The sequence below is a fragment of the Chrysemys picta genome, chromosome 18 (assembly GCF_011386835.1).
Source record: "Chrysemys picta bellii isolate R12L10 chromosome 18, ASM1138683v2, whole genome shotgun sequence".
NCBI lineage: Eukaryota > Metazoa > Chordata > Testudines > Emydidae > Chrysemys > Chrysemys picta.
In genome coordinates, this window is record NC_088808.1 from 20,378,293 (window position 1) to 20,392,407 (window position 14,115).

General features: G+C 47.1%; 1 protein-coding gene across 4 annotated transcripts in view; it reads left to right on the forward strand.

Moving 5' to 3' along the window:
* The first annotated feature begins 243 nt into the window (after positions 1 to 243).
* The window catches only part of CCDC187 (coiled-coil domain containing 187), a 72,755-nt gene continuing 58,883 nt past the window's right edge, over positions 244 to 14,115 (forward strand). The window contains exons 1-8 of one of the 4 annotated variants that reach the window (XM_008169507.4): positions 244 to 560; positions 994 to 1,078; positions 1,914 to 1,957; positions 3,100 to 3,172; positions 5,414 to 5,483; positions 6,292 to 6,920; positions 9,122 to 9,241; positions 10,725 to 10,823. In XM_008169507.4, coding sequence (XP_008167729.3) covers positions 1,024 to 1,078; positions 1,914 to 1,957; positions 3,100 to 3,172; positions 5,414 to 5,483; positions 6,292 to 6,920; positions 9,122 to 9,241; positions 10,725 to 10,823 — 1,090 coding nt within the window. In that variant the 5' untranslated portion in view covers positions 244 to 560; positions 994 to 1,023. Of the gene's footprint in view, positions 561 to 991; positions 1,079 to 1,913; positions 1,958 to 2,924; positions 3,173 to 5,413; positions 5,484 to 6,291; positions 6,921 to 9,121; positions 9,242 to 10,724; positions 10,824 to 14,115 lie in introns of those variants that run through there. The other 3 variants (XM_065572074.1, XM_065572072.1, XM_065572073.1) reach the window with 3 other exon arrangements.

Here is a 14,115-nt window from a genome sequence, read left to right on the forward strand (position 1 = left end):
CATATTTGCAAGCTGAGATCTGCGTTCAGGCCGCTCTGTAGTCAATGAATCGCGTTGCTGTTTGTTCTCTCGTAGTCCCCTAGCAGCCTTGCATTGTGCTGTCACTTCTGTCCACCCACCAAAGAGAGTTCAAACAAAGGTGTGTGCTACTCTGTCTCTCCCGCCCCTTGTGGCGCCCACATAGGAGGGGCTGGGGGCGGGACTTGGATTTCATTGGTCAAGTTTACCTTTCCTTTCAGCTTTACACACCAAGTGGCTGGCTGGGGGCAGGCAGAGTGGCAGCAGGTTAGCTCGGCAGCTGGGGGACAGGCAGGGGAGGAGCAGCTAGAAAAGAGAAGACTGGGGTGCTTTTCGGGGGCTTTTTCTCCCAAGCCTTCTAGGAATGGGGTGCTGAGCTTAATCAGCCTGGAGAGATGAGGACCAATCTCCAAAGTGCTTCTGTGAATGGCTGGGGAGAAATGGTGCATTTGGGATGTAATCTCAGCGCAGCTCCTGGGCAAAGAACCACAAAGATCCCACTGGCCACGGAGCTGTTACAAGCATGAATGATGTTACTATAGGCAAGTAAGGTATCAGGCTGGTTCACTGGGGACTGGCTGGGTATATCTGGGGTGGGGTTGTGTGTAGTTAAGTCCCTTAGCGCCATTGCTTTGGAATGGCGTCATAGTCTAGTGACTAAAGCAAATAAGTGGGACATCTGGTTTCTAATCCTAGCCCTGCCACTGACCATCCATGGTCATTTACCCTCTTTATCTTAGCTTCCCCATCTGTGAAATGGGGACACTTGCATCCCCCACAAAGCATTGAGAGGATTTATCAAAACAGTCATTGTTTGCAAACACCGCAGAGGTCTTCAATGTGTTCTTTAAATGCTAAGTGTTGTTACTGATGGTCAGCAATTGTAAACAAGGGAAAACATTTTTAAGCATATCCAAAGCATAGAAGTGTTATCAATTGTCATCAATGACTAGCATGGTCTTGTGAATATTCCAGAGGTGGACCCCAGCTAATCAAACCTGCAGCATGGCTTTAAAAGTGGATTGCAGAGTTGCAGCTGAAGAATCAACCCCGCCAGCAGGTAATTGGCTTACGAATTTCCTGTGCCTGTAGAGGGTAACAGTGAAAGACAGGTCTATTTTTATTTTAAACCAAAGATTTTTACTTAAAAGAAGCCTGTGGTGTTTAGTTACCACGACTAAAAATATTTACTAGATAAAGATAGATATTGGGTGACAAAAACAGATTTCTTAAATCACTTTTTATAAATCCTTCTTACTGTTTCACCCTCTCCATTGGGGTCGTGTCTTCATTGCAAAAGAGAGGTGTGTTTTTAATACGGAGATCACTATCCCAGTGTAAAATACTAGTGGAGTCAAGGCACTGAAGTTTTTACCTTCACGTAACTAGTCAAGGTCACCCCCAAGGGCGTGTGGTTGGAAGGGAAGGGGTAGAATGTTGACCTTATTTCAACACAGAGTTGGTTTTTTTTAATTGATGTACTTTTTTGGTAATTAGATGCAGGACCTGATCTTGCAAACCTGCTTTCACACAGGTAGCCCAGTGGGCATTAAAGTTAAATTCAACCCAACAGGAATAAGGGTGGCAAACTCAGCTCAGTTTTTACACAGCCAAAATTCCCCATTGACCTGGGTGGAAGTTTTGCTGAGTAAGCATTTCACAAGCTGGCCCAGTGAGCATCAGCTCAACAGAACTAAAGTATGTTTAAAAAAAACAAACAAAAAAACCCCAGCAGTTACCATTATCCTATATGCACCGAGGATACAATTCAGTGATCCAAGAATTCTACAGCTGCAACAGTCAGTCTTAAACTGTACTTGAGGGGAGACGAGCTCTTTCTAGGGCAGGTGTTCCTGTGTGCTGTTGCATCACTAGCATCTTTATTCTTTCCCCAGATGTGGCCTTGGCGTGGAAGAGTCTTCACAAAGCCAAAGAAGTGGTAAGTGAGGTTTGTAGCACTCTGACTCTTAAAGAAAACGCCTCTGGATACATGGAGGTTTTGATTAAATGATGGCTGAAATCCTGACCCCACTGACTTCACTGAGGTTGGGCTTTCACCCTATATCTCCAGCTCTGTCCTCTATTGCTATTATGGTAATAAGCAGAGGCGACGTGTGGGGGAGAGTGGGTGCATGCATATGGGTCACGTGCCCTCCACCCCCAGAATTGCTGCTTGGCGAGTCCTGAGCATGCTCAGTAACATCTGCTGAAGCCACCGCCCTCACTCTGCCCCCCCCACCTCCACTATCGGCAGGCACAGGTCGGCTGCTAGGGTTGCCAATTTTGGTTGAATGTATTCCTGGAGGTTTCATCACATGACATACATCTAATTCCTGGAGACTCCAGGGCAATCCTGGAGGTTTGGCAACCTGACTCGTCTCTGGCAATAGTGAATCATGATATTAATAGGTTAGGCCCAGATCCTGCACACACTTCTGCATATGTTTAACTCTAGTGCCATTGACTTCTCTGAAAAAACAACGAGGAGCCCTTGTGGCACCTTAGAGACGAACAAATTTATTTGAGCATAAGCTTTCGTGGGCTAAAACCCACTTCTTCAGATGCTGATATAGACTAACACGGCTACCCCTCTGAAAGCTGACTTCTCCGAGACTACTCTCGCCTGAGTAAAGTTACGCATCTGGATACGTGTTTGCAGGATCGCTGGTATCACATTGGTGTGTTTACTCGGTTGGCTGCCATAGGGCTATTCCTGATTCACACATTCCTAAACCGGATTAGAACTGGGTTTAGGAGCATTAGACCCAGATGTAGACACACTCTTTCCTTAACCTATGTATTAGATAATTTTAACATTAGCTTTAATACATTTTTTAAAAATCTATTAGGCCTACCAGTGTAGATAATGGAGAGAAGTGTTTCTGTCCCTTATCTTTCCAGTCAACTGCATTCCTTCCAACTGTAGAAAATACCAAAAGTAACATGCCTAGACATGCCAGTGTTTACACACACAGTAGCTGGGAGGAAAAAATTAATCAGAGAAGCAACGTATGCCAGCAAAAGGCTACCAGAGAAATACAGCCTATGTCCCTTTTGAAAGGGAAATTTGCCTTTTTACAGTTACAGAGGATTGAAAACAAATTTGACCATGAAGATTGGAATTATGCCATAGCTCAGAAAGCCAGGAGCCCGGGTGAGTTCTGATTTATTGGAGAAACAATGCTGGGATTGATTGGCTGGTTGTCTGCAGCAGGGAGGGGAAAACAAAGGGAAAAGCTACACTGCTCTTAATGAGAAAGCACTAACTGGAGGGGAGCTGTAGCTAAGGAGGTGAAATCCCAGTGGATGTAAGGTGCAGGGAGTCTATGGAGGTAAGGCACAGGCGGGCGGTATGTTGTTAATCTCAAACAGCGATATCAAGATAAAAACTACCCGTGACTCATCTCCATTAGGATTTTATAGCAGGACCGTTCTCTCCATGTCAATACCCACTTTTATTGCAGCAAAGGCAGTCTTTAAAACAATTCTCGAAACGCCAAAAGAGGCTAAGGAAGGAAGCAGGGAGTTTCACCAGATCACTGATGAAAACCAAGTGACAAGAACTCAGTTTGTGGGTTTTATTTTCACAGTCACACCTGAGAGTTTATTGGCAGCAAAACATTGAAGCTGATCTCTCTCCTGTATTTATGGCTGCTATTTCTCCCAAAGCACCGGGGCACTGCACCATTCTCAAGGTGACAGCTTAATTCCTAGGCTCTTGTCTTGTTAATGGGAGAAGCAAGAGAGGCACATGGAGCCGATCTGTGACAAGGGAATGGATGCTTTGCCTTGCTGACTGCTTTTGAAGAGGAATTTCCTTTCTTTTCCAACAAGAGTTACCATTAGACAGGGGAAATGAGGGTTCAGATTCAGTCCTGGGGTTTAACTAACACCAAGCTTCTGAGACTTTCCATCACTGGCTGCAGCATTAAAGTCTGGAAGTTCAGTGAATACAGTATGACAGCAATGGAGGGCAAGATGCACGCTCCATTGAAACAATGACAGTCCTCCTCCCTAAGGCCCAGATCCTGCATTCGGATCTACGAGGGCAGACCCTACTCCACACAGAGCCCGGCTGATGTCAATGGGCTTCACACGGGCCCCTCTGCACTGATCTAGGGGGCTGGGAAAGCCCCCAAGGAAAGGCTTAGTAGGGATGGGAGAGGAGGGTGAACTAGGGGCACAAACATTCACTACAAACAGCAGATTATATGCCTGAGTCAAAACCCAGTGAACCTAATGGGCACCTTTCCGTACACTGCAGTGAGCTAATTCTCAGGCCCTGTGTGGCTTGGGGCTGGGGAACACTTCTGGGTATATTAGCTGCCTTCCTTTGCCTAGCCCTAGACCAGAGCCCTGCCCAGCTGCCACGCAGGAGCAGAGGCGACCCCAGAAATCTTTCCCATAGTACACATCATTAATCCCTGTACAGCCATCCCTGTTGCAGCCGCTGGCCCCAGGGCCTCGCCCACCAACTCCGCCCCATGCTCTGATCCTGCCTTTGAGCTCGGCCTGCCCAGGTGCTGTGTCACTCCCCATCCATCAGAGGGGACGCAGGCTGCTGGAAGCAGGGCAAGGCCCAGCAGGGCTCTGGGGGGAGCCCTGAAGCAGGAACTGGCCCCACTGCAGTGGCTCGGAGCAGAAGCACCAGCCACCCCACTGCCCACTGTGCTCACTCAGATTTGGCCCTGCACCCCCTCTGTCAGGAGCCTGAGTGGGCAGTGGAGTAAGCAGCAGGGTGGCCAACGCTGTTCCTCCTTGCTGCTGCCAGTGCTACACACGGTGTGTAAGGTGCACCCCGCTGCAGTGCCACAGCGCAAGGGCTGTAAAAGGAGGAGACTCTAGGTGCTCTGCGGAGCCCTTTTAGTTTCATGTTTGTACAGCGCCTGGCACAGTGAGGCTCTGCTCTGTGAATGGGGTCTCTAGGCACTATCGTGGTACAAACTATGAGCAGTGATGCACGCTCTCCCACTCCCGCCCCACCGCGCCCGCCATCTAGTTCAGGGGTTCAGCATTTCACCCTCATTTTGAGCCTGGAAAGAGTTAAACACCCACACACTAAGTGCTACCAACACTGCAACAAAGTTCTGAGTAGTGCAGGGGAGCTATTCAGGCCATTATCTGGCAAAACACCAAAGAGCAAACAGACCCATGGGCAAACCCAGAAACAGCCCTGTCCAGAACCACAAAGGCTGGGCCAAGTCGAGACTGCACCATTCCAGGGATTTGTTACTGTCTGTTCCTCACGGATGAAACTGTATTGGTGTGTTTAAAGGGCCAGATCTGGTCTTGACAGAGCTCCCACTAAAGCCTATTGTGCTCTCTTCAGCCAAATTTGAATATTATTTCAAGAAAACCCTCAGACTCCCACTGATTTGGTTGTGTTATGCTATAGACAGTAACAGAGGCCAAGAGGAAACCGTTTCAAATGAAATCAAGACTGGGGTGAGCTGTCTATCCTGCAGGTAAGTTACACCCAATATCTGCTTCTCAGGCTGGGAGTGGCTAATTAATACAGATTTTGAAAGTGCTTTCTGGTCCTTGGATGCAGTCACCTGTAAAGAGCAAAAGTCTCTTAAGCTCAAAACTTTGTTTTTTGTTTTTTAAAAAGAACTAAAGCTACTAAATTGTTTCACCCTAGGAAATCTCACCAGCAAGGCCAGTGGTATGCTGAGCCACTGTGCTGATTTACTAGTGAATCTTCCTGACGAGCCTACCTGAATATTGTAACTCTGTCTTATAATAACCCCACCCTCCTCTGCCCTTTTTTTTTTTTATGGATTCTCCCACTGCTCCTTCCTTTCTTTAATTTGCAAATATTGAACTTAGCAATAGATATGCACTACTGCCTTCTTCTGGAAGGAGCCATAACTGTTCAGTGTGTCAGAGACCCAACACTGCTCATAGCTAATGGGGATATTCCCCTGTGGTAGGGATTTGTGCACTGGATTAGGAGGACTGGGTATTCTCTCCGTTGTCACCATGAAGCGAGTGAGTGTTGCCAAGAGGTCACAGCAGTGACCTCTGGGATTCTATTGCTGGCTCGGCCACAAACTTGCTGTGTGATCTGGGGCAAGTCCCTGATCTGCTGTGCCTCAGTTTCCCTCCCTGTTATATGGATGAATGAGGATTGTTGTGAGGCTCTGAGATCCTCCACTGGAGGGGGTGATAGAAACTCAAATTAGTGTTGAAGAAAGAACTGTAATTAGCAGTGTGATCATTCAATTCCCCAGAGTTTGGTGCATTCAGGCTCTTTGTCCTCTCTCTAAACAGGGAAAATTGTGCAAGTGTTTCTCCTGCTTGGCCAGAGAACCAGACCTTTGAGAGCCAGGCTGTGAGGAATGGATCAGCCAGAATGATGCATCTGCCTTGCAGCAGGGAGCCAACCTCTTCAACATGCAGCCCCGGCAGAATGGACGTCCAAGGCGGCAGAGCTGCAGCTGGCACTCAGTCGGCTCCAGAGACTCTAAGCATACTGGGAAGCAGGGGCAGTTTTAGTGACCAAGTAAACACAGGCAAGAAGAGCCCCATAGAACAGATGGAGGGAGCTCACCGCTCCCCACGGCATCTGCCCTCTTCCCCTGAGGTCAGCAAGCAAGCTGCCCCCTGTGCAGTCTGGAGCCACACTCCCCTATGCCCGTCAGCCCTGCCTGCCATGGGCCCCCTTTTTCCCTGCAATAGTCCCACTGCTCAGAAGCAGCAGGGACTGAGGAGAAGATCACCCGACAACAAGCTAGAGCGACTCAGAGAGAGAATTCGGGAGCAGAAGCAGCAACACCAACGTCTGATTCAGGAAGCGAAGCAACCCAGTGCCAGCTACGCCAGGGAACTGCTGCATCTAGGCCCCCTGAAGAGGAAGGTTCGCAAAGTGGCCTTTGCTCCTCCAGCCCCAGTTTACAGAGGTCAGTGCCAGTCTAGTGCCTACTGAGTGCTGCCTGAGAAGAGGCCCAGCACCTGCTAGAATAGACGCTTCCCCTTTCCCAGCACTTGTTTCTAGCGCTGGGAATGGGGGTGGGGCCCGGGATGCCAGACTTTAGAACAGGGAGAGTTACCAAAAAGCTCAATTCATGGTGGTGGTTTATAGTGTGGTTGTTTTTTCTCTCTCCCCTTGAGCCCTGCGCTTTTGGACTCCTGGTAACTGAGGGTTACAGGCCTTACAGGCATAGGGATCCAAGAAATGGACCCAGAAGCAATGACATATTAGTGTTATCTGCACATTAACCCCCTGGCTGCCACACCATCCCATCCTGTCCACATCACACCTTCATGTACTCCTTCCCCTTCCTCCCTCCCGCCATCTGAAATGGTCACCTGCCCATTCATCCACCTGTGAGCTTTACTTTCCAACATGTCCAAGTCTCTATGTAGCTTTGAGTAGTCAGGACTTAAATCAAGAACCTGCCACAAAAATGTTTCCTTCTCTCCCCTCCCCCCCACAAAACCAGAATCCTCCTTCCACCAGCTTCACACAGTGGAGGGCCACCACTGACTCATTGGCCTTCAGTTTCACAGCTTTGCTCGCAGGTAGACATAAAAGAACTTGCTTAGGTAGTTGCCTCTTTTGGGTGGCCTGGTGCATAGAGCATCGGAAAGGGACTCAGGAGAGCTGGATTCTATTCCTGGGTGACTGCTTTGCTGGGTGACCTGGAACAAGTCACTTCTCTGCTCCTCAGTTTCCCGGTCTGTAAAATGGGAATAATGATACTGACTTCCTGTGTGAAGTGCTTTAAGATCTGTGGATGAGGCGTGCTAGACGTGAGCTAGGTGTTACTAAGAAATAACAGAGGAAGGGTCAGTCCATTTTATTGTTCTTTTGACTTGGCAGCATGGAGGATCCACTCTGCCTTCCCTGCGAACGATAGCAAATCTTTGTCAGATAAAAAACATGGAAAGAGATTCATGAGAATTGGCAGCACAGCAGCCCGGAGGGGGCATCGCAGAGGAGTTAAAACAGGAGCTGTGCGGTTCAGAACGCACCACTGAGGATTTAACAGCTTGTTCAGCAGAACTAGAATGGTTCTGAAAACAAATGTTAGCAGCAAAGCTGGGACAAGGGAGCCTAACTTGGCCTTAGAGGGTTGTACTCCGTTAATTGTCACTCTGCTTTGGAGTGATTTAAGATGTCCGGTCTCTGCAAGTGAATGATGGCCCAGACTCAGCAGCAAGGATGCTTGTGTGTTTAGCTTAGCCTGCCAGCCTGGCTGCTGTTCAGATGATGGGGAATATTAAGGTTACATCAGAATATAGAAGACAGGCTGAAAAACTAAGCATGTCAACCGGTCTTATTCATACACTAATAATGCTTTCCCATTGCTATTGCAACCCAACAATTAATTCAGTTTGTTCAATTATCCCTGGGCACTCTCCTAGGATTTAGAGCCCCAGCCCCATTGACAGTCACTGGTGTTCCCAGAAATAGCTGTTTACATTGTGATGCTGTTCAGTGGCCAACATGAAGTGAAGTGCTGGGTCTCAGTCCAGTTCCCTGTAGACAAGGATCAGCATCACAAAAACCAAGTTCTGCAATTGACACCAATTGCCCTCTGGGTGGGGAACCTAATCTACACTGGGGCCAAACCCAGGATCTTTACTGAGCCTGCATTAAACAGAACTTAAATCAGTCCAGACTGATACACTTTAAACCACAGTTTGATCACTCATTGTTGACAGGACCAAGCGAGATTGAAACTAAGTCGTGAAACCCCGTTGCCACCCCAGGACCAGGTCAGATCAGGGCCGCCCGGGGGGGGGGGGGGGTGGCAAGTGGGGCAATCTGTCCCGAGCCCCAGAGGGGCCCCGCGAGCCCTGGCCCGGCAGCGGTCCAGGTTTTTGGCAGCAGGGGGCCCTTCAGTGCTGCTGAAGACGTGGAGCGACTGAAGGGCCCCCACCGCCGAAATGCCGCCGAAGACCTGGACCGCCACCGGGTGAGTACAAGCGCCACAGCTCCTCCGCTTTGCCCCAGGCCCCCTGAATCCTCTGGGCGGCCCCGGGTCAGATATGAGCTGGAATTGGTTTTGATAAGTATGCTTGAACACATCATTATCGGCCAACAGCCCTTGTGTCTCACTGTAGAGTGACTGCTTTTCATTTTCCATTCGTTTAGGTTTTAGTGCTGTGAAACTGAAGGTTGCTCATTCTTCTGCGGATGAAGAGACTGGAATATCAGAATTTGAAGAAGTGGCCACCACCAGACACAGTGGGGATTATAAAAACAAGAGTCCAGGTTAGTGCTGCTAATAGCACAACGGACTATTTGCTAAAGGGGATTTTGCATGCATGAGATATCAATTCTGCAAATGAAAATTTGGGCTGAATATCCAAAGAACCTTTCCACTAGTCAGAGGTAATACTCTTCCCAAAGAAAGTGGTGGAATCCTCCTTACTTGAGATAGCACTGCCCTATCTCACAGGGGTGTTGCAAGGATAAATACAAAGAGCATTGTGAGGCTCACTCTAGTCATGGAGGTTGTGGTTGCGCATGCTCACCCTTGGAGCGCCCCCTTGCAGCAGTGTGGGGTATTGCCGCTGTCTTCCATGTTTCCCGCCTGCCTTCAACTCCAGGTCTTCTGTGGCGCAGCCCGGTGACCAAGTTATAAAGCTCAAACCCCTTCTGGGGTCTCCCAAACAAGTCCAAATGAATCTGGATAATTCTTTTGCCCCCTTGAGCTACTGAAGTCCTCTCCTTGTACTCGCAAAACCCGTATCTCAGGGCTTCCCTGGCAGGAGCCTACCCTGCCCCTGTAGTGCACTGCCTCCATTGTCTGTCTGTCCCCTAGCCCTGGGCTCCTTGCAGCTAGAGAAACCGGTCTCCTCTGCAGTCTCTCCCCTCTCAACTGAGCTCCTTCAGCCTACTGATTGTGGCTTAGCTCTGCCCGGCAGCCAGTTGGCGCCTCACCTCCCCAGGTGCAGAGCATGACTGATTGGTGTATTCACTAGCCTTGCAGGCTAAGGGGTTAAGCCCCATCACAGGGATCATATAAGTACCTAAGGTAGATAGAGAAAGCAAAAGAAATCCTGGGAGCAGAGCCGCAGCCACAGCTAGGGTAGCCTTAGTTCCACCTCTAGAATTCTATGAAAACAGATTCATGGCAAATGGCCGTGAGCGACTGGGTCCCTGCATGGTCACAAAGCCATAGCATGGACCCAGGGCTACGCAGAAGACGTAGGTTTAGATCAGAGATCTTTCTTTTGTCCTCTGGTCTGCCAGCGTGCTCAGAAGCAGGGGGTGCTTCCACCACTCAAGAGGCCTCTCCAGCCAATTAAAGACGGTCATGAATAAGTTCAAAAGGGCTGGTCCTTACTCCTTGCCCAAAAGCAGGATGGCAGCAACATGTGACCTCAAGAATAGGGAGAATGCTAAAAAAATGCCTGGGAGGGATCAGTGGACAGACTCCCTTTTTCTTCAGGGTGAATTGGATCGGGCTCCATCTTGCTTTCAACGCTGCAACTTGGTACTAAATTAATTCTGAACCATTCTTCTACAAAGCATGGCACAATAAAACAGTGAAAGCCAATTCGTTATCTTTACAACCTTAGGAATGCAGCTGGCAATGAAAAGACAGCTTGTGGAAACCTGCCACTAATTTGACTGTCTAAAGCCTATCTATGTTAATTTCACAGTGTTGGTATATCAGCAAAAGGGGTCATGTTTGCAATTTGATTGCATTTCTAAGCTCAGTTTTTTCTGTCGTTTCCTATGGGTCAAGACCAAAGAGACAGACGCATGACAAGCAGAAGTCAAAGGCCCAAGCAAGAACAGAGTTCATCCAAGTCTCCTGTCCCAGAGAAAACACTGAACGAGAAAGGTAAAGAGGCAAATTATTTGGGCTGACACAATGACAGGGATTAATAGGGGGGAGATGGACAAAGGTGCTTAAGAAAATGTCCAGCTGGCAAAATCTCATGTTGTTTATTTATATTGTACATTATACACATGAACTCCTGGGAACCACAGTCAAGGATCATGGTCCATTGGCCAAGGCACTCTGCACGAAGTAACAAAGGCAGTGACATAACGGAACTGGTGGCCAAAACAGTCATCTAAGAGCAGGGGTGAAAATTTGGTGGGGGGGAGGATGAGATAACAGCAATAAAATAAATTGGCGGAAAAGCAGAAGTCTCAGCTTCAGTGGTCCATTGATAGGAAAGCCGTGTGGTCTAGTAGATAGACTGGACTCAGGACTGTGCTACTGGGGTGCCATCTTTGGGCTGAGAAATAAAAGATTAGGAGCAGTTCTAGTCATTTGAAATCCCATGCGGGGGTTTGCAGGGATATTGGTTACACCCGTGGCCAAATTATGACACAGATAACTCCATTCTGCTTACCCAAGAGTCCTTCTCTGGTTTCAGTGGGGTATGGTGTGAGTTATTTTCTCATCTAAACTGTTGTGTTGCCACATTGTTAAAACAGCTGTCCTGCTGCACCCCAGAAGTGGCTGTATTTAAGTGAGGCGTGACATTCTGTCAGGCCTGGTCTACACTTAAAAATTAGATTGACCTATCTACGGTGCTCAGAGCTGTGAAAAATATCACACCCAGAGCCCTGTAGTTAGGTTGACCTAACCCCCAGTGTAAATGTGGGTAGGTCGATGGAAGAATTCTTCGGTTGACCTAGTTACTGCCTCGGAGTGATTGATCAACTACAGCAGCGGAAAACCCCCCTTCCATCGATACAGGAAACATCTGCATTCTGGTGCTAGTGTGGCACAGCCGCAGCCCCATAGCGGTGCTGTTGCAGCATGGACACCCTCACAATGGTATTTAGAGGTTTAGCTGCAAAGTGCTTTGAGACCCTTATGCACAAGCTGCTATAGGTTTTCAAAGTATTAGGACGACAATAAATATAGGCTGGGCTTTCCAAAGGCACCTGGGGAGGCTGAGCACTACATTTTCTTATGCTCCGTTGACAGTCCTGGCCATAGGACAATCCCTGCCATTTTTAGTAATACTTTGCATCCAAAGGGATTTGTGAGTCTTACTTCATTAGGACTTGTAAAGTGTTTGGTGTTCCTGAAATCAAAGTGCTGTAGAAGTGCAAAGGACCATCACCTCTATTTTACAGGCTGGGAAACTGAAGTACAGAGAAAGTGGCTGATTTATCCACTGTTTTGCCGCAAGTCAGTGTTAGAAGTGGGAGTCTTAACTACACCACACCCTCTCCTCATCTCTATTTCTAAGTACAACATTTTATTGTTGAAATCAAGCCACTTTGCCCATTTAATGCCATCCTTTTGGTTTGGAAACAGCTGCATTCAAACTCATACCCTGTTTCCCCGAAAATAAGACATCCTCCGAAAATAAGGCCTACTTACAGTTTTGCCTCTCGTTGTAATATAAGGCATCCCCCCGATAATAAGACCTCCCCGATAATAAGGCAAAAAAATGTGTACCGTATTCTTCTTCATTGAAAAATAAGACATCCCCTGAAAATAAGACCTAGCGCATCTTTGGGAGCAAAAATTAATATAAGACACTGTCTTATTTTCGGGGAAACAGGGTAGTACTTGATTGTAGTACTGCTGAAAAGGATCTGGGGGTGATAGTGGACCACAAACTGAGTAGGAGTCAGTGTGATGCAGCTGCAAAAAAAAGGCTAATAGGATTCCCGGGTGTATTCACAGGAGTGTTGTATGTAAGATGCGGGAGGTAATTGTCCTGCTCTACTCAGCACTGGTGAGGCCCCAGCTGAAGTTTTGTGTCCAGTTCTGGGCATAACAATTTAGGAAGAATGGGAAGAAATTGGAAAGAGTCCAGAGGAGAGCAACAAAAATGATAAAAGATTTAGAAAACCTGACCTATGAGGAAAGGTTGACAAAACTGGGCATGTTCAGTCTTGAGAAAAGAAGACTGAGGGGCAACCTGATAGTCTTCCCATGTGTTATATATGTTATAAAGAGGACAGTGATCAGTTGTTCTCCATGTCTACTGAAGGCAGGACAAGAAGTAATGGGCTCAATTTGAGGCAAAGGAGATTTAGGTTAGCTAGAACTATAAGGGTAGTTAAGCTCTGGAATAAGTTTCCAAGGGATTCTCCATCATTGCAAGCATTAAAAACAAGCTGGACAAAGCCCTGTCTGGGATGGTTTGGGTTTACTTGGTCCTGTCACAGTGCAGGGGGCTAGAATTGATGACTTCTAGAGGTCCCTTCCAGCCTGACATTTCTAGGATTCTATGAAACTTTGTAGGAAACAAGCAAGGGGTACTGGATGTGCAGATTATTTAAAGCAAAGGTATTTAACACCATCAAGAGTACAAAGTATGTGACTTCAGAAAAAAGCAAAAGGATCCCCCATCTAACACTATGCAGATGAGGTTATGAATGTAGCTGCGTAGTGCATTCTGTTACCAAAGTGCTATTTAAAATGCATGAAATATAAAATAATTTTCTTCTCCCTGGGTTTTTTGTTTTAATGGATTGCTTGAAAAATGGCTTGATCTTCCTCAGAGACTGGGTCATAATAAGACCATGCTATATGAAACATTCATCATTGTAACTGCCAGTGTCAGGATGTCTTTATTGGCCATTAGTTTCTGTCAGTGAAGAAGCCAGGGCAGGGCTAAGAAGAGATGAATGAGGGGTCAGGGGTCAGAGGCAAAGTACTTGGGAATTTGATGAATTATAAATTTGCTGTAGTTAACAAAAAGTTAAGTCGCAACGGCTATAAAATATTCATCTGTTCATAGAAAGCAAAAAGAATTACAGAATATTTAAATTAAGATGGTTTCCCTCTAGGCAGGCATTTTCATCGGGGATTCAATCTGTTCTCAAATTTTGACACAAGTTTTTGTAGTTATTAAAAATTGTGCGGATTAAACAAAATAAAGATTTAATTGAAATTAGACATTGCTGGGGGAGGGAAAAGTGCTTAGAGCCCTTTTTAGTTTTTGTCTGTTGCATTTAGAGAAATTCTAACAGATATTTAAGACCTAAAACTGCATACTAACCACCACCTGCATTTCTATTATGGCAAAACTAGACAGAGAAATAGGCCAGAAAGTTGATTCATTCAAAATATCGATGAGTCTCAACGCCCTGGCTGTTGCTAGAGTTTGCAGGTACCACTTTGGGTGGTCTGGTCAGTTCCTGGACTGGAGCTG